At 44.6% G+C, this 24504-nt stretch overlaps 1 protein-coding gene and 1 long non-coding RNA gene across 3 annotated transcripts in view; one reads left to right on the forward strand and one right to left on the reverse strand.

The window, feature by feature from the left end:
• LOC137142943 (uncharacterized) overlaps positions 1–24504 on the reverse strand; it is a 174810-nt gene that overhangs the window by 51822 nt on the left and 98484 nt on the right. The window lies entirely within an intron of this gene.
• Positions 835–24504, forward strand: part of TNR (tenascin R) — a 70858-nt gene continuing 47188 nt past the window's right edge. Inside the window, exons 1-5 of the mRNA XM_067532478.1 lie at positions 835–1333; positions 7723–8199; positions 14611–14874; positions 17716–17831; positions 21444–21594. Of these exons, the coding sequence (XP_067388579.1) occupies positions 835–1333; positions 7723–8199; positions 14611–14874; positions 17716–17831; positions 21444–21594 (1507 nt within the window). The remainder of the gene's footprint in view (positions 1334–7722; positions 8200–14610; positions 14875–17715; positions 17832–21443; positions 21595–24504) is intronic.

The following is a 24504-nucleotide window of genomic DNA, read 5'->3' on the forward strand; positions in this document are numbered from 1 at the left end:
AAACTCCCAATGACTTCAATGGGCCTGGATTGCACCCTGGGGGTGTATGTCAGTGCCCGAAAGGGAGTTACTGAGAACCTGACTAAATGAGACAGAGTATAAACCAGAGAGCAAGCTGATTACCTAAAACCCTCCCCCCGTACACCACTGCCAGGAGTGGCCATAGACCTTTTATTCCAATCTCTGGACTTTCTCACAAGCAAAGACATCCAGTATTGGTAAACTGCATCAGACTTTGGCCCAGTCCATCAAAGTCCTGAGTGCCACCTCAGAAGTGCCAAGCACCTTGCAGGGTTGAGCTCTTGGGACCAGAGACAATGCCCACTGACCTCAATACGCATTAGATCAGGCCCTTATAGTGAGGATACAGATGAATGTGAGGACTGGAATCTGTTGAGCTGTCCAAATGCATGACAGGACAAATTCTGCTCTATTTTACACCTCACGCAGCCAAAATTTGGTCCTTCAGTTGTGACCTAAGACCTCCAGCTACAAAAGGCTAGTGCATTATCAGACTGCACCATCTCAACGGCTGATGACTCACATTTAACCTTTCCTTAAAAGATACACAGCTATTGCCCTGCACACAGTGCGCCAGATTCCAGGCTGACTTGCATCCTGTGCAATCACACTGAGGCCAATGGGACGTCACTGGGTTACAACTATGCAGAATCTAGCTCCTTATGCCGCACTGCAAAAGACTCCTCCTGTATCTGAGCGTGGCTGTCCTGTTTAAAGGCTAATATTCATGTTCTTCTTGTTCTGGGTCTCCAGGTTCTCATACAGCTCTGTTGTTCAAGGCTGGCTTAGAAGTTGCTTTCCCTGCTCAAGAAAATGGGAGCTGACAGTGAAAACTTAGTCCTGAGGAACATGCTTATCGGTCTTAACTTGCTCCTGCTGGGATCAGTCCTCAAGCCGTTTGAGTGCCGGCTAGATGTGACAACAGAGCAGATGAGAAGGCAGGCCATGGATGAGGAAGGCAACTTTGCCAACTACAGCCCACCTATCAAGGAGCAATCAATGGTCTTCAATCATGTGTACAACATTAACATCCCCCTGGACAGCTTCTGCTCATCAGCACTCGAGGCATCATCTGACCAGGAGGTGAGTTCAGAAGACGACAGGATGACGGAATACACGGAGCAGACCTCAGACAGCGAAAGCCAGGTCACCTTCACCCACAGGATAAACCTCCCCAAGCAGGCTTGCAAGTGCTTCACCTCTGCCCAGGTCATGCAGGAGCTGCAGAGCAGAATTGAGATGCTGGAGAGGGAGGTGTCCATGCTACGGGACCAATGCAACACCAATTGCTGCCAAGAAAATGCAGCTACAGGTAGTAACTGATGCTGTTAGATCTTGCTGGGGACTAAGGTCTCAAGAGAGGAAGGCGTATGTGTTAGAGTGGGTGACATTACTCAGAAGATTAATGGAGGAAATCTTGCATTTGCTAATGGTGCCATGACATTGCATATACTCAGCACTGTCAATATTACTCAGCAATCTAAACAGAGAGGGCCAGATTCATTAGCTAGGTTCTGAGAGGTAGAAAGTCCATCAGGAGCTGGGTACAAAAGCACAAGTCTCCACACTTTTGGGAGTCCCAAAGCCAGCCTGCATAGCCCAGAAAGAGGGTGGGACTGACTGGGAAGAGGCAGGGCCAGAGCATTCAGGAAATATGCTGATTCAGGGAATCTCCCTGGCCTCCTCAGCTGCCATGGTTCCTATAGAGTCCTCAATGGAATTTAAAGCTCCCTTCCATGGTAAAACTCCTAAAGCAGTGTGGTGGCAGTTCTTCACCCACTAGAAAAAGAGATTCAGTCTCCATGTTCATTTATTCTTGAGTGTCCCAACCTGCTACCTGGATTTGTCAATATTTATACATGGGGGCAATTTCTTCTTCTAGACAGTGAAATTCAGTCGCTGGCCCAAGTTCAGCTTGGTGAAAGCAGGTACAATTCGCATGGAAGTCTCGGGGTCAAATTCAGATATACATGGTGCTGGATGTAAGTTACTCATCGGGTACAGGTTGGTCAGAAGACAGGTGAAATCAGCAAAGTGCATCAACTTGATACTCAGCCGATATGCAAAGTGAGTGTAACCTACACGGCAGAGAGGCAGAACGTGGAGGAAGAGCAGACAACCATGGGGTGCATGAAGACGCAACTCCTATTGGCTACAGTGGAATACCTCCTGATTTACCCTGATGAAACAATAAAACTGGGCCCACTTACCAAGGGCTGAATTTGGTCCCCACAAGAAATTGAACTGGTGTAGATTACACTCACACTTATTTTGCACACTCATGTTGACTGCCAGATTGGCACAAGTTACCAGACGCTACTTTGTCACATGCACCCATTTGCTGACCAGCTTATACCCCACATGCAACTTACACAGCCATGTACGTCACCACTGAATCTGCCCCTCTCTCTGTGTTCATGAAGTGTTGAGCTTTCCCCAAGCTCTTCAATATATTTAGCAGTGACCTGGAGGGATCACGGTCTACTCAGGTGAGAAGAGAGCTGAACTTCATTGCTTTTTGCATCCTGGTCCTCTCTCCACTGCTTCACCAATGACCCTATACCCTGACTGAGACCTCTAAACTTCTGCTACTGTACCACTTCATACTGACCTAGAAAGACTTTCTTCTTCTGAGGAGAGATGGGAGTCCAGTCCCCTCACTCATTCCATCCCAGGTTTCCCCACGCTTCTTCAATAAACTGTGCCTGGGCTAGCAAAATTAACATCTCTTAGGATAAGTGGAAATATTAAGGCCTAGATTTGACTTTTAGGCACTGGAGTGGTGTCTAAGATGCAGCTCTCCTGGAGTAGCCCCAGATGGCACACCCCTGAGTCACAATTCCTTCCCTGCTTCCTCCTTGTTAACAGGGAGGGAGTGTTTTTTTGCTACTAGCCCATAACAGCAGAGAGGTACAATACGCCCTGCACAGGCTCAGGGCTCTGCTAAGCAAGTGGGAGGGTAGGATCAAGGCCCTGCTCCTTCCTCTCCATTCCATACCTACACATGCCAGATTGCATCCCAGAACAGGTCTGGGTAGCCATGCTGGGAAGAGGGGGAGGAAAGTGGGATGCTTAATCCCCTTAAACTCTTATATGGTCATGCAGTCCAAGTCACAGTCTAGCTCCAATTCTCTACATTGAGCCACCTGAACTTTTTCCCTTATCTCACCAGTGAGGTGCAAGCATTCTAAAGACAGGGCCCAAGCATAATTTTTTCAGGACCAGTACAAACTTTTAACATGGGCCCCCTCCCATAATGGGGGTAATGGGGGTTGCAGCCTGGGCTGGGCCCCCCAGGGCCTCCGGGCCCCAGTAAAGTGTACTCTTTTTCCCCGCATGTTGCGGCTCTTTCTAAAGAGCTAGAGATAAACAGGAACTGAACTGAACAGCAAAATTAATCCAGAGAGACTCCCGCCAAGAACAGTCGTCATTTTATGATATCATTGCAGCTGAAGTCTTTTTATCAGTTAGGCCAGCTCTGTAACTTTTCATGGAATGGGTAGAAGAGAAACATCTACGGATTTCCTTAGTCCCTTCATGCAACACAGCACCACAGGAATTAGCAAGAAATGAGCTCTCTATAGTCTCCCCAGAGGACTGAGTGGATATGAAAATCACAGTTAAAAAAAAAAAAATCAGAAGATAACTTTAGCTGCCATGAAAGACAAACAGACCCCTTTTATAATGAAGGCACAAAACTATCAACAGAATATTCCATCTGAATAATAATGTGTAAGCTTTGTGAAGCTTTCTATAAACCTTCCATTAGGGTTACTCTTTCAAAAGACACAGTTCAGTTCGTCATCTCTACAAAGCTGTTCTTCAAAACTAAGGAAATAGTGTGTTGCTGTAATGAGATGGGTTATGAAGGGGTTTGTTGATACAATGAATTTCAACAGAGTGAGGAACAAGAGACAAGACAATTTTTTATATCTGAGGGAGCTTTATACAGAGGGATGTTTTCACAAAGAGTTTCTGCTTGACTCCTTAACAGCATGCGTCTGGGGCTCTGTGAATGGTGAAGCATAGAAAATGAAAGCTCTAGTGGGGCTTATGAGAACTCCTCAAGGGAAGAAATTTCAAGTTATGGAAGGTATTCAAGGACATTCCCAGGTGCAGAAAACTACTGTCTAGGTGGATGTGAAAGATAGGAGTTGGCTATAACCAAAAAGCCCCCAAACTTTGTTCCCCCACATCTCATAGTTTTTTAACTTGTAATTTTGTAATTGGCATAATACATAATTATGTTGGCCCTACCCCTGCTCTTAGTTACTCAGCAATGTACATCAGAAGTAACTCCACTGAAGTCAACAGTTGTATCAGTAGATAGATAGGAGGAGAATCAGGATCATGAGATGTGTGTGAGGGGGGATTACATGCACACACCATCATCACACAGAGAGAGAGAGAGAGAGCAGTAGCACACAGAGGAATGTGTATGGGTCAGATTGGCATCTGGTGAAGTCTGCACAAGTTCAAAGCAACCAACACCAATTTATATCCTTACATTCACACATACATATTAATAACTGCATTCAGTAAACATAAAATGTAAACTATTCCATCATTAAACTGATGTGCTGAATAATGACTGTTAAAATCAAGTAATAAAATTCAAGAGATAAAACATAAAAGGAGTTAGCTATCAACTGTGATGAGCCTTTTTGGGTTACTTGTAACATATGCAAATGAACTTACTAAATATTCCTCTCTCTATGGAACCTCCAGTCCAATCTCAGCTACACCAGAGTGATCTGGAGTAACTTCATTAACTTCATTGGAGTTACTCTGAATTAACACCAGTGTAAATGAGTTCAGAATTGGTCATCCCCTCCAGTGCCAGATGTTTCCACAAAGGATCCTCCACCATCTGACAACCATTCAAGCATCCTCTCGCATCTACTGACAACTTACCAGGAGTCTGGGATCTGAAGGCAACATCCTAACATCACCCCTGATATGTGCAGCCATATTATATATATACACTGGTGTATAACCTAAATCGGCCTGTCACAGTTTATAAACACCCACTTTTACGTTTGTTGGTCAGCAATATATATGATAGGTGGAGGTGATAGCACCACCTATAGTTAAGGTTACCTAACATTTTCCACTATAAGACCCTGCTTCAATTGCTTGTAACCTTGCCAAACTTCAACCATTTGAGTTGAAATTTTCCACACCAGGTTTATGCATCAGGCTGAATATTTTGAGAAAGTTCCAATCAAATGGTTCAGCCATTTCCAAGAATGAGTTTAGTGGAAAATACAGTGTTTTGCCCATGTTAAAAAAGTTCTTACAACCATCTCATGAGAAGCTCTAGCACCTCCATGCTTTGGAGCAAGGGATTGAAATTAGGCAACAGGGCTGCCCTAGTCTCGGGGATGTGCCTTTTGCTGTCCCTGTGAAAATTTGCCCAGATTTAGCCAAACGATACGCTTCCAAAAAATCTCATTTTGCACATATCAAGTAGAGACTTGTTTGGCAGCTAAACTCTCCAAAAATTCTGTTTGCACTGAGCAGCATGCTCCATCCCTGCGCAGCTCCTACATGCCAACCAGACTACATACATGCCATCCCTACAGAACAGCTGAGCTTTCTCTGCCTCTGGCCTGCAAGGGATGAGCAGGACTTTTCATGCAACTGTACCTCCAGCCAGGGGTTACTATGGTGCCAGGCACAGGAACTGAGAGCAGGGAGACTCTCTCTCCCTACTGCTGGCCCTCAGGCAGCATGACCAAGAAGAAGGAAGCAGCCCAATGGGGGTGCAAAGAGTTGAGGAACTGAGTGGGGAAGAGGTGGCAGGAGAAAGGAGGTTGCAGAAGCCGGGGGTGGGAAAGAGTGGAGGGACAGGAGCCAGTGGCAGGGTGGACAGGACCAGAGAGAGGGGAAGGGGATTAGGGGGACATAGGTGCAGAGGAGAAAAGGTTGGAGTTGTTTAGAGGCAGGAGCTAGGGTTGGAGGTTAGATAGGAACAGGGGCGGGGGGTAGGAGCCAAGAGTTGAGGAGGAGGGATGGATAGGAACAGAGGGTCAGAATGGTCAATAACCTAGGGCATTCATCCCTCTAGAATCTGGCCCAAACAGAAGATAACAGCCTGCTACTGCAATCAGTCACTCTGTTAGCTCAAGTGGTAGAGGTCTGTGCTATGGACCTAAAAATCTGAACCCTGCTGATGAGTCACAATGGAAGTGGATTTCGCTCCATATGATAGAATTTCTGGAGGGTTTTTTCAGTGTTATTTTTTTAAAAAAAGAATTAAGAAATTACATCTAAAAAGACTACATGAACTGATCTTTACAATTGCAAAGTCAAGCATGCAAAAATTAGGCAATGCCAGAATTAAGATTGCCAATGCAACCTTAATTCAGCCCCCTCATGCATATGCATTATGATACAGTCTTTAATTACATGCGCACACACTATTTTTCCAACAGGACCCTTGCACTTTAAGGATGTTGAATGCAGAGAACAACAATGCAGTTTAAGAAGGGTGGGGTGAGGTGGAAGAAAGCTTAATCTGCCAATAAGCAGATATGTATCGTGGATGGGCCAGACCAAAACACAGATTCAGATTTTGAAGCCCAACAAAATGTTTCCAGGTTTGGTTTGTCTCAGTTCCAATGGATGGTAGAGCATGCTAATCATGTGATACGCTGCAGAGCTATGTAGTAACTGCACGTTGCAGAACTATGGAATAATTGCACTTACCCCTCACCTTTGGCTACCCCCCTGCGCTCTGGGGGCTACTTCTAATGCTCTCCAACCCCCTGAGCAACTTCAAACAAATACCCTTTTATTTTAAGTCACCTGACAGAGATATCCTTCCTCTTCTTCCCCCAAAGCTGTCCCTACCCAAGGCCCAGACTGGATTAGAGATTCAGTTCTCAGCCAGTCACAGGTTTTCTGTACATAAAAATTTCACAAACCCAGTCCCCAATCTTGCACTCAGCTTAGTGCTGATGGACCCGTGCACCAGTGCAGTTAGTGCATATGGTTCAGAGGCCATAAAAACCTCTAGAAATAGCTTTTCTATACATCGCACTATCACAGCTTTAAAGTCGTTATCCTACTGCCATCCGCAGCTAGCAACTGTTGTCCAGGCCTGCACAGCATGTGCCAAATCAAAACCCTTTTTATGTGACTCCTGGCTGAGATCAGAATTTTCCAAATAATATACAATAAACTTAAGTGAAAATTGCATTAAGTGCATCTTGTACTAGCTCCAAATGGACCTTTTAACTGTGTCAGAAAAGCTACTGAATAGCTTGGGGGCAATTCAGCATGACTGGCACAAGTCCACAGCTGGAATAGCAGAGGAGCATCACAGGTCAAGACCAAAGTGCCCTGATAGGCAGAGCTGACGCATAAATGTTGATAGTGGGGGGGCACAATTTAAAGGTTCTGGTTGTATGCTGTGGGGTTCAGGGCATGGCATATAAACCCTGGCAGAAATGTGGGGGGGGCCTGTGACCCCGCCCCAGCATTGTCTCTGCTGGCACAGTTATGCAGAAGAATAATGCACAACGTAACCAGGCCCCTACTCCTATCAGCATTGAAGTCCCCCATCTAATGCCACATAAAACTACAGGGTTATTGGGAGGATATCATTATATTGGGGCAACAGCAGTTGTGGGGCTTCCTCACTCTCCACCACACAGCCCCTACTGATAGCTGACTTGTTGATTTTGATCATTCCAGGGCAGCTAGATTACATCCCTCACTGCAGTGGGCATGGTAACTTCAGTCTGGAGTCCTGTGGCTGCATCTGCAACGAAGGCTGGGCTGGAAAAAACTGCTCAGAGCCCCTTTGCCCCATGGGCTGTTCCAGCCGGGGCGTCTGCGTAGAGGGCCAATGCATCTGTGACAACGACTACAGCGGAGACGATTGCTCAGAGCTCCGCTGTCCAACGGACTGTAACGCCCGAGGGCTTTGCATGGACGGGGAGTGCATCTGTGAAGAAGGTTACGCAGGGGAAGACTGCAGCGAGCTGAGGTGCCCCAACAACTGCTCGGGAAAGGGGAGATGCGCCAATGGCACCTGTGTCTGTCAGGAAGGCTACGTGGGGGAAGACTGCAGTCAGCTGAGATGCCTGAATGCCTGCAGTGGACGTGGGTTCTGCCAGGAGGGGGTGTGCGCTTGTGAGGATGGTTACCAGGGACAGGACTGCTCAGCAGGTAGGAGAGTTTTAAAAGCATGCGTGGAGAGAGGGAGAGAGAGAGAGAGAGAGAGAGAGAGAGAGATCGAGGATATTTAGGGCCTGATCCCACACCATTGACTTTAATGGGAGCAGGATCAGACCCATCATGAGAAAGTCCAGGATCTGAGTCTCAATTACATGGAGGCCGTTTGTGCTGCTCTGGCAGTGTAAAGGGGACATAAGGGAGGCAGGAATGGCACCTGAGAATATCCCATGGGTAGGGGGCCTCCCTACCTGGCAGTGAGCTGGTGCCAGGGTAGGCTCTGCTCTCAGCCTGCTTGTGAAGTGGGTGGCTCAGGAGCACATCAGGATCTGTTGGCTTGGCAGGAATGCACCACGCTACAGTTGTTCTCTGCTTTCTGGCGCCCATACGGAGCCAAGGGATGCAAAGTGCAAGTCAGAGCAGCCCTCAGGTTGCTCTGACTTTTACATCAGGTCCCTGCTCAAGCCTAGCATACGGGCAGAGCTTTAAACACCCCTTGCCCCAACAACAGGAACACAGTCACCAAGACTCAGGCCCACATATGGTCAGGCGTGAGGTCACTGCATTTGGATGGTGCTAGAGCAAAGCTGTTGGACATTCTGGGGTAGTTTTTGCAGAGTAATTCATTTGGGGAGGGAAACAAGAAATATCATCGTGCTCTTTTCATAGTTCCCTAACTCAGCCAGGGTCTCCCCACTCTGCACTGTGCACCCCTGCACCTCTGGGCCCCAGCATTCATATTGCCTCCCTGCCTGGGCTCCTGCTGACCCTAGTGGAAGGGCCATGCCAGCTGTTGCACTAGTTCACATGGGAACTCCTGGCCAGTGTCACAGGGGAAGATTACTGTGTAACCAATGGCTGTTTCTATGGCAACAGTAGCCCACCCAATAAGTTCAAGGGCCTGCGCTGCTCCTCCTTGGGGCTATTACCATCTGTCTGGAAACAGCTTGCCCTGGGCCTTTTGCAGAGGAGTATTTAGGTCATTATCTAAAGTGTTTCTCCACTTGTCTCTCCTGACCACAGCTATTTGAGAACTAGGATAAAAACTATGTTTGGCATTTCATGCCAAGTGCACAGATAGCAACCCTGGCTCTGCAGAAGATGAGGGGAGTGGGGGAAAGGGAAGCAGTCACCATCCCAACCAAACAGATGCCATGTCTTTCTTCAGTAAGTTTCTCATTTCCCTGGGGGAAGCAACGCGCAGGTGTTGGCTGGGGGCACATGACGCAGGCAGGTTTACATGCATTCACCTCAGTGCTGATCTCCCTTTCAAGGCTGCCATCTCCCCAAAATATACATTTAGGCACCAGAGCTGTGTAGTTCCAGACAACAAGGATGTGCTCACCCCAATGAATGCCCACTGGGCCTGCAGCTTTGGGCACCACTCTGCCACGATACACTCAATTTAACCCTTTCATCCCAGCTAAAAAGGTGTGACAGTCACAGAGCAGCGAGGGAAGGCTTTAGTATTTCCATGTAGATGAACCTTGCCACTCACAGAACCAGATTTCGACAGTTGGCTTCGTAAACCCCTCCCTCAATGCTCAACCTTTTCACTCCTCCCAGGACACACTAAGGCTTCTGAGCTGTGCGTGGCCAACACACAAAGCCGCTCCTTTTTAGGATAGGCACCACAACCGCAGCTGCTACACATGTGCTGGCCATACAACCAACCACTTCTCTAAATTCCCTTTCTCCATCCCATGAGCCTCACTGTTGTTTTGCTGTCTGCCCAGCTTCTGCCCCTCTCACCGCTCCCCTGCACTTTGTTCTTGCTTCTACACAGGCTGCTCTTCTGGATTCACATTCTCTACAGCTGCCACTACCTACCCAATTTCCCCTTTCCCTTAACCCCCTACTGGAGCTGCAAGTTGCTTTTCAAATCAACTAGAAAAATGCTGTATAATGTGACTGGGTTGGGCAGGAGTGTGGGAAGTGAAGGAGGGGTTGAGAAAGCCATTATTTGAATACTGGTTCACATCCCATAGGCCTTCAGTGGAAATCTTAACAAGGGTTTTTTTGGATGCAGTTTAGGGCTATTTTTAGAAGCTTTATGCAGACCCAAAGAAACCATACTTCCCTCTCAGTCACATATGGTCTCTCTCTTTTTTTTTTTTTTTTTTTTTTTATTTCATTGAAGGCAATTAAAAGCAAAAAACAATTAGCAGAGAAGGAGAGCTAATAACTGATGACATCAAGAAGGCTCAGGTGTTTAATGCCTATTTGCGAGATACCCAACACAATTAATATTTACAAGGAGGAAGGAATGCAGGCCAAAATAGGGAAATAACAAGTTAAAGATTATTTAGATAAAGTTAGATGTGTTCAAGTCGGCAGAGCCTGGTGTAATTCATCCTAGGATGCTTAAGGAACTAGCTAAAGCAATCTTGGAATCATTACCTATTATCTTTGAGAACGGGTGAGATCCCAGAGGACTGGAGAAGGGCAAATATTGTGCCTGTCTTTAAAAAAGGGAGCAAAAGGATCCCAGGAATTATAGACCACTCAGCCTAACTTCTGGAAAGATAATGGAAGAAATTATTAAACAATTTGTAAGCACCTAGAGGATAGCAGGATTACAAGCATTAGCCAGCATGAATTTGGCAAGAACAAATCATGCCAAACCAACCTAATTTCCTTCTTTGACAGGTTTACTGGCATAATGGGTTTGGGGAAGCAGTAGTCGTGATACATTTGGCTTTTAGTCAGGCTTTCAGTACAGTTCCACTTCACATTCTCATAAGCAAACTAGGTAAATGTGGTCTAGATGGTCTGACTATAAGGTGGATGCATAATTGATTTCCTCAAAGAGTAGATATGAATGATTAGCTGTCAAATTGGGAGGGCGTATCTAATGGGCTCCCATAAGAGTCGGTCCTGGGTTGGATAGCATTCAATATTTTCATTAATGACTTGAATAATGGAGTGGAGATTATGCTTATAAAATCTGCAGATGACACCAAGCCAGGAGGGGTTGCAAACACTTTGAAAGACAAGATTAGAATTCAAAATGATCTTGACCGACTGGAGAATTGGTCTGAATTCAACAAGATGAAATTAAATAAAGACAAGTGCAAAGTCCTTCACTTAGGAAGGAAAAATCAAACGCACAACTACAAAATAGGGAATAACTCTCTAGGTGGGAGTACTGCTGAAAAGGATCTAGTGGTTATAGTGGATCACAAATTGAATATGAGCCAACGTGACACAGTTGCAAAAAAAAGTTAATATCATTAGCAGGGAGGTTGTGTGTAAGACATGGGAGGTAATTATCTGGCTCTACTCAGCACTGGTGAGGCTTCAACTGGAGTTATGTGTCCAGTTCTGGGCGCTATGCTTTGGGAAAGATGTGGACTAATTAGAGAGCATCCAGAGGGCAGCAACAAAAATGATAAAAGGTTTAGAAAACCTGAACTGTGAGGAAAGGTTAAAAGAGATGGACATGTTTAGTCCTGAGAAAATAAGACAGGAGGAACCTGATAATAGTCTCAAAATATGTTAAGGGCTGTTATAAAGAGGACTGTGAGCAGTTGTTCTCCATGTTCACTAACGGTCGGACAAGAAATAATCGACAATCTGCAGCAAGGGAGATTTAGGTTAGATATTAGGAAAAACTTTCTAACCATATGGGCAGAGCTGGAGTTTATGCACCCCTAGAAACAGCATCTTCAGTGTTGTCCCCCTACTCCACCTACAGCTGACCTTCCTGTTTTCCACATGGAGGGCTGACGGGGGAAGAGAAGGGCTGGCTGTGCCAGCTCTGGGGTGGGAGAGGGACGGGCGGGTTCAGGGCAACTGGTTCAGCCAGCTCTGGGCAGGGGAACGTGCTCATCCCTGGGCTCCAGCTTCCAGCCTGGCCAGGGGGCAGGACCTCAGGGGGAAGAGGAGGAGCAGGGCAGCAGGCCCGCAGAAGGGGAAGAGGAGGAGGAGAGAGGCAGGGCTCCCAAATTGGCCAGGGCCCCTAGGCACAAGCCCTGTTAGCCCATGGGGTAATCCACCACTGTTTAGGTGTCCCTAGAACACCAGCGCCCCTAGGCATGTGCCTACTGTGGCTACTTGGAAATCCAGCCCTGTTACCAAGGGAGGTTGTCGAATCATCATTACTGGAAGTTTTTAAGAGCAGGTAGACAAACACCTGTCAGGGATGGGTCTACGTTTACTTGGTCCTGCCTCAGTGCAGTGGGCTGGAATTGATAACCTCTTGAGATATCTTCCCGCCCTTCATTTCTATGATTCTATGAAGAACAAAGACTTCTTGGTTCTCGGTCACCTGTGAGCAAGTGACACAAAAAGTGCTTGATTGAGAAGCAAACAAAGGCAAATCCAGCACAAGGTCAGGAACAACTCCCTAGTAGCAGGGACTGTCTGTTTGTATAGGACCTGTCACAGTGAGGTCCTGGTCCAGGAGAAGGGCTCCAGCTGCTACTGCAACACTAGTAAAATAAAATAATAATAATAATAAGAGATGACTCCAAACCAAATCCCTGCACATGAGTAACTCCAAACTTTGAGGCCATTCAGCTTTGGAGCAGGATCTGCGGCTGGCTGCATCTCTGCAATTGGTCAAAACAAAGTCTAGATTCCAGACACGCCCAATTTGGGGGAATATTCACACCCAGATTTGAATTTCACAATCCAGGACCATCGCTGTTTGATTGTTCCTCCCATCACTAGTGTTACGCACACTGACATGGCATTCAGGCATCACACCTCACCCTGCCAAGATGGGTTCTAAGACTTAGCAGAAGCAGGAAGACAGCCTCATCTGATTGCATCAATTTTAATTCCATGTGTTGCAATGGCACCTAGGGTTCTAGACAGAGACCAGGACCCCACTGCGCTCAGTGCTGTACAAACACAGAACAATAAGACTGTCTCTGCCCTAAAGAGCTCCCAATCAAAGCATAAGATGAGAGAACAGATGAAACAGACAGATGAGGAGTACAACAAAATACTGAGATAACATTGGTCAGCATGACTGGCAGTGGATTCTCAGCTCCAGCAGCCTAGCTGTTGTCAAGTTTTTTGTAGGCCTCTTGTCAAAGGAGAGTTTTAAGGAAAGTTTTAGAGGAGGATGATGAGGTATCTTTGTGGATGTTTTCAGGGAGCTCCTCTCAAGTATGAGGGGCAGCCTGGGAGAAAACACAAAAGTGCTTGTTTGAAAATTTAATCCGTGGATGACTGAGGCTGGGCAGCATTACAGGCACGAAAGCTGCCAGCGCACTGAGTTAGGAATATACTTCCTAGTGAAGACATAGTTAAAAAGCATTTATTTGAAAATACACCTGCAGGAAATCACATTCATTCCTCCCTCTCACATTTGGTGCTATTAACACTGGCTTGGAATAACTGTTGTTCTCAAAGTTTGAGTCATTCCCTTGTTTGCCCCATGATAATAGACAGTTTAACACCCTTCCTACAAATGCACAAGAGTCCCACTGACTTCTGTTTACTGATGAAGATTCCCATTGTGCAGGACCATTAGGGGCATTTACTATTATTGATTATTTGTAGGACCAAGGGGCCCCACCAAGATTGGATCCCTGTTGTACTATACATTGGACAACCACATACAGTCCCTTCCCTGAAGAGATCAAATTGACAAGGCAGCCAATGTCAGGGCTGGGATGTAGGCGGCCATGCCTTGTGGTTAGCATAGAGCAAAGAGCCAGGTCACCATGTCAGTCTGGGTTCAGGACCAGGAAGTAAGGAGACAAGGTCAGGAACCAAGAATCAGATACCAGGAATCAGGCCCGGTCAAGAAAATTGGGTCAAGAGATGAGTTGGAGATCAGGAAGCATGAGTCAGACATCAGGAATCAGGCCAATTCAGCAAACAAGGTAGTCAGGGTCAGGAGACAAGAGCAGATAGCAGGGTGGAGCCCAACTGTACAGACGACTTCCTGTTCCTCCTTCTGGCTTAAGTAGGGGGACCAGGCCAATCAGAAACTCTCATGTTCCACTAATCAGGGCCCAGAGGCAGAGCCTTCTATTTGAGCTGTGTTTCAAAGGGTGCCAGTTCTCACTGATGCCAGTAACCCATTGGGTGGAGGATTGGTGCATGATTATCCCCATGTCTCCTATGGACCCAGCTTTGAGAGCCATGGGTCATGATACAAAGGAATGGAAGGAAACAGGCACAGAAAGGTGAAGCGGAACTGGAATTAGAATGGGACATCAAAGCTTCCAGCCTAATACCCTGTCCACACCGCAGATAAATATTGACACTAGTCCCCAACAAGGAACAGATGCAAAGCTTCAAGAGAGGCCACATATCACACATCAGACCGATTCTAAGTTTGATCCTAGTCACTAGCCCAAGAAGATCATCATGCCTGAAGGAGTGAGCTGGAGGATGGATAAGCCATGCATTCTTTGACACTGTGTGTATCGCCTTTCCCTTTAGTTGCCCCACCCAAGGATCTGCGAGTGGCTGGGATCAGCGACAGGTCCATTGACCTGGAATGGGATGGGCCGATGGCCATGACAGAATATGTGATTTCCTACCAGCCAGCAGTGCCAGGAGGCCTTCAGCTCCAGCAACGGGTGCCCGGGGACTGGAGCGCTGTCACCATCAAGGAGCTGGAGCCAAGCCTCACATATAACATCAGCATCTATGCTGTCATCAGTGACATCCTTAGTGTCCCCGTCAGTACCAAGGTGACTACCCGTAAGTACTGCTTCTCCATCGTATAATTCTATCCTCATTGACCAGAGGTAACTCACCAACTTAGAAACGAGAGTGGTCCTTTATATACCTCCTGACACTGATAGACAGCTTTCTCAGTCTAACACAGCACGCTTGCCATCATTTAAAACTGCTTGTTAAGGCTGGTTGAAATTTTTTCATCAAAACTGTTTTTCAATGGAAAAGTGGGGTTTTGACAAAACAAAATTTTTCACGAAAATTTTTTCACTTTCCACTGAAAATTTAAACTTTTTGTCAAAAACTTGAACACCAAAAAGCTTTCAGGTTTTGGCCAAAATCCAAAATATTTATATTAGGAAATACGGTCACAGTGCCTCCTGCCCCACATTCTCCTCTAGGACAGGATTCCCTACCCACACTGCATCTCTCATGCTGTTCTATGGCCAGCGACTCCCAGGATGCACACAGGTGGTGGCTCAGTAAGATGGGAGATTGTGGTGCATTCATATGAAATGTAGTCCAGTTGGGAAACTTGGCCCATAGAGGAGAATGGGGACATAAAGTGCTTGAAATACAACTCCCATTAGGCACCACCGCAATGTTTCCAAATCAAATTTTCATTTTTAAAGTGAAATTTTATGGATGAAAATTTTCAACTTTCAATTTTTTTTTTTTTTTTATTTTTTTTTAAACTGAAAAGTTAAAATTTTCCTTGAGGGGAGGAGGGGACATTTTCCAACTAGCTCTAATGCTTGTAAAATAATGCTTTTTTGGCACCAGATCATCTCTGAAATAAACCTAACACCATACAGGACTCTTCCTGAATTAAAGTCGGATGTTATTGACATAATGCTCTTGACAGTGATGCCTTTGCTAATATAGAATCTGATCCAAAACCCATCCAAGTTAATGGACATCTTTCTATTGATTTCAATGGGGTTTGGATGAAGCATATAATGCTGTCAAAATGACTAAAATTCTGTTGTAAGATTGCCCTAGACATAGGTTTCCCCTCAGCCTCACAAACACACGGGGTACAAAACTTTTCCTAGTATAACACTGCACTGATACCTGGATGCCTTTTCTGGTTTATTTTCTTTTAAATCTGTTTTATAATAGAGATGGACCCGAGCATCAAAAATTATATCTAGATCCTCAATGGTTGGTCTGTGTCTAGTATTAAATTATTTTGGTTCAGTCCATCCCTAGTATTGGATAATGAGAAGCGAACCCTGAAATGTCAGGAGTTCAGGTTCACTTTGAATAAACTTCTACAATTCCTTGAAGATAGGTCCATCAATGGCCCTTAGTCAAGATGTTCAGGGACACAACCCTTTTCTCTGGCTGTCCTTTAACCTTCAACTGCCAGAAGCTGGGACTGGATGACAGGGGATAGATCATTCAATAATTGCCTTGTTCTGTTCATTCCCTGTGAAGCATCTGCCTCTGGCCACTGGCAGAACACAGGATACCGGGCTAGATGGACCATTGGCCTGACCCAGTATGGCTGTTATGTTCTTAATTTTCAAAAGCATATCCAAACTAACTCCCTGAAGCAATCACCTACATAAGACTCTTCCTTACACAGCTTTACCTATTTGAGGTACTTATATGGCCCTTATTACCTTAATATCTGAAAACCAATGTGTTCATCCTCACAATACCCCTGTGAATTAGGGAAGGATAAATTATCTCCATTTTTGCATTGTATAGATGGGAAACTGAGGCATAGTGACACTAAGTGACTTAACCAAGGTCACAAAGGGAGTCAAAAATCTGTGTCAGAGCAAAAAACTGAACATAGGTCTCCCAAATTCCAGGCTAGCACCTACTCACTAGAACATTCTTCCTCTCTATCACATACATATTAAACACATGGCCTTGATAATATCAGCAGTGCTATTATAAATGTTCCTGAGTGTGATGATAGCTCGTTAAAAGCATTAAAATTGCGCCTTTTCATTATTAGCAGTGCTTTCCTCTTCTCATCATTGAGTTTCCATTTGACACAGGGAGCAATTTGGGGGGGGGGGTGTTAAAATAATCCCACTTTGTTTCTATCTCTATTAAATTGATGCTGGACATGATGCTTCAGTTCCTAGCACTGTTAATGACCAACTGTCATATGCTGCCATCATGGATACACAGGAGAGAGGAAGTTGCGGACAGTAGAACTGTCTGGAACATGATATTTCAATCCATGGAAAATTTTGAGGTTTTTGAAAAAAATGTCAGGATGAAAAGAAGAAACTTCAAAATTTTTCACAATGCAGAAATTCCAGAAAAATCCATTTTGGCAGAATCAAAATGGAATTTTTCAGCTTCTCATCTGCCCTCCTGGAAGGCTCATGTCAATCTGCCTTCAGGGAGGAAGTGAAATGGACATGAGTTTTCCAGACAGGTTGACAGAGGCTGAGTGCCCAATTTTCCACCTCCCCAGCTGTCAGACTTCCCACCTCCCTACCACCCCAGCTGGGGCTCTCAGGGGACAGTGACACCGACAAGATCCTCCCAGTCAGAGGGTGCCAATCATTTGGATTTTCCCAATATAAAATTGAAAATTTTCCCCCAAAAAAAGTTTGATTTTTGGGGGGTGGAGGGGTCAAAGCATTTTCCACTAGAAACTCATTCCAACAGAAAATTCTCCACCAGCTGTAGCTGACAGGGCCTATTCTGTGATCCCCCTTGGCGCTAGCAGTCAGGTTTACCCAGCCTGTTCCCCCTAGATGCACATGGGCAAAGGAGAACTGGGCTGTGAGGGATGTAGGGTGTCCTGTGCCTAGTGCTGTGGGGAGCTGTGTGTCATTAAAGCAGGAACAGAGTCACAGTGTAGCTAATATCACTCACATTGCTGCATTCCAGATCTCTCCACTCCCCAACGGCTACAGTTCAAGACGATCACAGAGACCACTGTGGAGGTGCAGTGGGAGCCCTTCTCTTTCTCTTTTGATGGCTGGGAGATCAGCTTCATCCCCAAGGTAACAACAACGTCAACCACCACATCATCTGCCCTGCCCTGCCCTGCCCTGCCCTGCCACTGCTGGCCACCCACAGTCAGCTCTGCAGGATAGTCAGAATAATAGGACCCCATTTAAAGAAGCAGTCACATACACCGAACAGGCACGGTACATGGCTGGGTAAACACCATCTGAACAATACCCCTATTCTGCTCCCCACCCCTCCACTCAAAAACAAAGCATTCAAACATCAGGATGCAATCTGGAACAGTTAATCTCAGCTCTGAACTGAACACTATTTTCCAGGATCCTCTGTATCAAGACATGCAAACCTATAGAGAGAATTCTATGAAAAAGATCCTACATTTACCATATAAATAAACAGGCCCTTTAGCTCTCCTTCCTTCTCTTCCTCTATCTGTCCTCTTGCTCTCTTCCCTTCTTCTCTTCCATCATCTCCTTTCCCATACCTCTCTCCCCTCTCACTCTATTTCCTCTTCTCTCCCACCTACCTTCTTGCCCTGACTTTGATTAGACTCTTTTGAACAATTCAGAGATTGATTCACCTGTTCTAACTTATCAGTGTGAAGACACCATCTCTAAAAACCCATTATAGAAACCTACTTGGGTGTCTAAAGCTCGACACCTAAATCCATATTTAGCCACCAAAATAAGTGGCCTGGTTTTCAGAAGTATTGAGCACTTAGTAGCTCTCAGACTCCAAGCAGCCTAAATCACAATTACAAATAACTGCTGCTGCAAAATTGTAACCATAATTATAGAACAAGTACAATTGGTGCTTGCAAAAATGAAGGTTGAGGGCTGAAAACGTTTCCCTAAATTTCAAACATTGTATTTGCATAGATAAAACAACAAGAAAGTTATTATTGATGTTATATTTAATATTTATTCTCAGTTATTGTACCATTTGTATAGAACTATAGCTCAAATTGCATCTGGCACCTCTCTACAAGCATATCTTACATATTTTACAATAAAAGAAATGTGGATGAAGAACCCAGTTATATACCCTTGACTCAGGAAAACTCCCACTGAAGTAAACTAGGGTTCTGTGTAATAAAGAACTGCAGAACTGGGCCCCTGAAGTTTGTGAGTACATACAATTAGAACCAGTACAAAAACAAAATCAAGATGAGCAGAAACTGACAAAAACAACTTTTTTTTTTTCCAGCTTTGGTTTCCAAAAGAGCTAGAAGGATATTTTTGTAATTTTGAGTGTGTACACCAAAAACACACAGATGCACGCACAGTTCTCTTATGAGTCACAGTTCATGTACTGCATTTATAAGCCCAGAGGTAATTTTCATTCAAAATCTGAATAAACTACTAAAAAATAAGACATTCTACTTACTAAGACATACTACCAGATCCTTAAGTGAACTAGCCAAAACTAGCACATTTTTGTAAAATGTTTTAAACACTAGTGAATCAATCCTTACAACATAAGGATTGACATAAATGCTATGATATCCATTTTAAGATGGGGAAACGGAGTCTCAGAAGCGCACTGGGCTGGCTCATCCTATTCCTTTATGGGGATCACCATCCCTTCCTAGAGTTACTGAACAGACCTAGTGTTCATGACTCTGTCCCATAGCCCAAGAAATTAATCCTTTGTCAGGCATGATGGTGCACGGATCAATGACACAAGCAGTCATGCCTTAACTTGACATCATGATGTGGAGGCACAAGTGTAATGATGTCAAGGTGCAATGCAATCCGTGACATTTTTATTTCAACCCACACAAGAAAGACAAACCACTGGCCACCATTTTCCTACTAGACCTTATCCACATGATAAAATTACAGTCTAATTTTCCCAAATAGGTACAGGTGCAATTAAGTAACACTTTGGAATGGAACAGGATTGATTGGTACAGTAGGAAAAGTTTGTGAGGCACCTGAATTTTATAAACAGTGGTGCACCACATGATAGGAGAAATAAAAGTATAGCTTTTAATCACCCTGCTGTGTGTGATTAACAAAAGTGGGCAAGTCTCTCCAATAGCTTTGAAAATCTTAGCCTAAATGCATTATCTGTAACTTTCAAGTGAACTTTTCAGGTCAAATGTATCCCAATTTTAAATTTTGTACGTTCTTAAAACTCTAAGATCAAAAGAAACATTTCCAGGATATTTTAAAAAAACACTCCAAATGGCAATAATCCCCCCCAGAACAGCAAAGCATTGCACTGTCTTTCTAAGACCCTGAAAGTGAAAAGTGACTAAACACTGACTATAACTAAGATGAAACTGACCAATCTATTTTCACTGTCTAGCTTGAAAGAAATGCAAACAATAAACAAACAGTATCAAGAGTGAAAAGTAAATATTAATATCCCGTTAACATTAAAGGTGTGGTGTATGTGGCTATCAAACTAAAATACCATTGCTTTCTGTGCACTGTACCGTTACATTTCTAAGAACTCTGTGTGAGACAGCATCCCTTTTGTTCTCGCAATCTCTGCACTGTTATAGAGATAGACACCCTGTGTTCTTGCAAGGACACTTAAATTCTGTGCTTTCTTGTTGCTGTTGCTCCATAATGTAAAATAAAAGTGATTTCAGACTGCAAATATATAGTGGCTCTTCATGAAAGGAAAAAACACAATGAAGATTTGTGGCAGTAGTGGGAATAGCTCTGTGAAACTATAAAGCTCAGAGAAAATGACAAAGCAACAAAGAGGTTAAAAAAAGAAAAGAAAGTTAGAAAAGGTAAAATGGCAATTAAGGGATAAAGTAGAAGATTTCTAGTTTAATGAGAAAAAGGAAGAATGTGAATGGAAATCTATGTGCAAAGATTTGTATATTATTAGTGAAGATATGACAAGAAAAGTTCCATTTGGCTAACACTGGTAGGAAAGGTGACATTTGCAGTTGTTTAAAGACTTATGTTTTCCAAAGGAAATACAAGAAGAATAAAGACTTAATAGAGATACTTCAAAAGCACTGTGTGCCAAAAACAAAGGCCTTGCGCTTTCATAGCTATATATAAACCACAAGACACACCTGGCAGCCAAGAAGTGCTAGCAAAGAGAAAGGAATGAATACTGGATCATTTTCATTGCCTTTTCTCATGTGGAGTCTATCAGCTTGCAGGTGCATGCACGCACACACAAGTTAAAACACGGGGATTGAAAAAAATGCTGTCTGGCCACCAGCCATCTGGAAACAACAACTGAAGGACAGGTGGCATGAGATGCATCTGACTCTGTGAGCCACTGCTGGCTGCGAGGGGTCATTGGGCCCCTGGTAAAGGAGTCCACCCATCCTGAGGCATGTAATACATTTTGTACCGGACTGTTCAGCCCTTATGCACATTTCTGAGCACTTCCACATGCATACAGGCCCATTGAAAACAATGGGGATAACTGAATGAGTAAGATTTCACCACTGTGTGAATAAGAGTCATTTATGAAACAGACATACAGGAGTATGTAAGTTTTCTCCAGGCAGGTACATTATCTCCAGTGATTGTTGATGCTCTATGTTTGGACACATGGTGTCTGACCGTCTAACCCCATCCTCTTCTCCAACTACTGCATCCTTTTAATACATTGCCAGTTCCAGACTTCCCCCACTTTTGTGCTGATTTCTTTTTTAATCTCCCCAGAACAATGAAGGTGGCGTCATCGCACAGCTTCCTAGCAGCGTCACCACCTTCAATCAGACAGGACTGAAGCCAGGGGAAGAATACATCGTCAATGTGGTAGCCCTCAAAGAGCAAGCCAGGAGCCCCCCAACTTCCGATAGTGTCTCCACATGTGAGTGACTCCATCCTTTATCCCTCGGTCATGTTTTGCATTTCCAGACCCAAAAGAGGGCATGGTCCCAGTGTTGTGAAGCAAAGCACAGCAGGTCCTTTCAACTCCAGGTCACCAGGTCAGATCTAATCCAGTTCAGCAGAGGCTGAAGGCTGGTATCACCTGATGGCGGAAATCATTTGGTGGTCACGTGAAATGAAGTGCTGGCCTCAGTACAAATCTTAACGAATGTGTGCTCATGTCACTGAAAACACCATCACAACTGACATCAATGGGTCCCCTTACTGGCAGTCTCAGCAGGGGGGCCAAAGAATGAATAGGCCATGGAAACTGAATTCCCATCTCACAGTTAGAGAGGGCCCCATCAGAGCATGGCAGGGGCACATTGATAGGCAGGTGTGGGGTAGTTTACATTTCTGCTGCGAATGTTGTACTAGTTCAAAGGGTAACAAAAAGCCAGTCTCCAGAGTTTTGTTACTGCACCGTTCACCAACAATACAGTCAAACAATGGACCAAATCCTCAGCTGGTGTAAGTCAGAGTAGCTCCATTGGCTTAAAACTGAACTGTTTTTAACCTCTGAAAAGATTCAAGTTTAGGTTTGCTTGGAGGTTCAGGTAAGGATTCTGAAAATTTTATCCAAATACTCCCACTTTGTTGAGGCTAATTTGCAACACTGGATTTACTCTCTGCTAGATAAATTCAAGAGGGCAAATTCATCCCTGGGGTAACACCACGGCCTTACACCACAGATTAATTTGGTCTACATCATTTCTGCCAGGAAGGTAATAATTAGAGACAACTCTGAACTGGAACATCAGAGCCAAACCCTCCCACTTTGAACTGTGGGGAAAGTCAGACACAAATGCAAATTCAGTAGCACAGGCCCAGCTATGCTAATAATACCTGACTGAGCTGTACAATTGCAGTGTCAGATACACACTAATGATGGATGAACTTCTAAACTGAATGGTGATTTGGTTTAAACAAACATCCTGAAATCTGGGGGCATATCTGAACTATCTGATTCCATCTGACCTGTAAACAGGGTCCAGAAACACCACAAGATGACTCGGTATGCTTGATAACAGCAAAGGGAAGATTAATTCCCCTCACTGTTTCATAGAGCTCACATTCTTCCTTTCCTTCTCTTTCTCCTCCTGTCCCCATGTCCCCAATGCATCCTGGGAATTGTAGTTCCTGGGCTCAAAGCTACAGGACCCATCTAGGAACAAACTTGCAGACTGGGATAGCTGTCTGCACCTCGCTAGATACAACTTCCACTCCTGGCCTGATGCACGGGCAGAGAGAGCCTGAAAAAAGGTTAATTGTGCTCAAACAAGGACCAGTTTGGGTTCTAAGTGAAGACTCAGGTCAATTATTATTCTGTCCAAGTAAATTCCCCCCTCTACTGATCTTCCCTGAGGCACATTTCTGAGGTTGGAGGTTTTGTTCCCAGTTTCCCAAAAGTACTAGTACCAATATACTCCCCACACAGCCCACCCAGGTAACAGGTTAAGGTCTAAATCCTGGGTGGTGCTGAGACTGATGGACTCAGGTCACACAACAAGTGAATGAGTGGCAGAGCCAAAAACCCAGATCTCTTCAGAACCAATTTGTAAAGCTGGGCAAGGCACATATCCAAGTTCTGTCCTCACCATGAATCCTTGCAAGCCAGTCCAATAGCTCCCTCCATCCACGCCATTTACAAATAGAAACACACATCTAAACCGCCATATGAAAGAGGCGATGTTCTAATGAGGTGGCTAATTATGGGTTTAATGAAGTTGGAAACTGAAGGGCTCCTAGGAAACTTATCCTAAAAAGCACAATATAACAGAGAAGTTGCTACAGTCAGCACAGGAGGGTTTTTCTATCATTAGAGAATCTATCATCTTGCTGCAGATGGTAGTCGACTTGATCTCCGCAAACATAAAACACAAATTCTTTCCTATTGCTTTGTTTTGCTTTGTTTGTGTCTTGTATGATGTGGCTTAACAGAGACACCTACTGGCCAAGCGCAAATGTTTCCATTCTCCTAACTAGTGAAGCTGTTGCGAGTAGAACAGCCTCAAACTCAGTGATTTCAGTTCATAAGGGATCATGCAAACTAAATTTGTAGATTCATAGATCTTCGGGCCAGACGAGATCATTGTGATCATCTAGTCTGACTTCCTGCAAAACACAAGCCATAGAATTTCATCCCACAACCTCTGCATCTAACTCAACAACGTATGGTTCTTGATAGGTTCTAACTACAAAGAAATGGATTCAGGCTGCTGTATCCCAGCTTTCCCAGCATGTGGGGGTTTACATCTGGGGGTTTGGTTTGGTCCATTATACAGAGAAGGGTCAGCCACAGAGTTTGGATCTGGATAAACCTGCTCCTAAAGCTCAGACGATTTTTGGATCTGCAGGTTTGGTTTGACCATGTCAAATGCAAGCCTTTCTGTTCTGTTTTGGTTCATGGAAGGTGGAACCCTATCCATTTGGTTTTAAGATACAATGAACCCAAAGTCTCAGCATGACGCTCAGTTGAAACAGCCAGGACTTCTCTTGTTTTGAGCAGAAAGGGGACAGGACTTTTCTTGTTTTGAACAGAAATAGGATTTCACAGGATTTCCACCCAAAGCCACTGTGCAGTCCAGGCTCACCAGCCTCTGAGAGATCCCAGTTGGTGTGGCTGGAAGCTGGTCATCTTTGTCAGTATATTTTAAACTTTCTTCACTGAAGTTTTGCCCAGCTCTGGTCACAAGGAATTCACCAGATTCTAGACAGACAGATGACTAGTTATAGTCCTCACGTATTAAATGTTCACACAGAAGCGAGGAATTTCAAAGGTGCGTAAGGAAATTAAGTGTCCAAATCCCAATGGATTTCATTACGGTTTTGGAACCTAACGCCCTTAGGC

The sequence above is a fragment of the Emydura macquarii genome, unplaced genomic scaffold (genome assembly GCF_026122565.2).
Source record: "Emydura macquarii macquarii isolate MOO-44397 ecotype Brisbane River unplaced genomic scaffold, CSIRO-AGI_Emac_v2 contig_3287, whole genome shotgun sequence".
Taxonomy (NCBI): domain Eukaryota; kingdom Metazoa; phylum Chordata; order Testudines; family Chelidae; genus Emydura; species Emydura macquarii.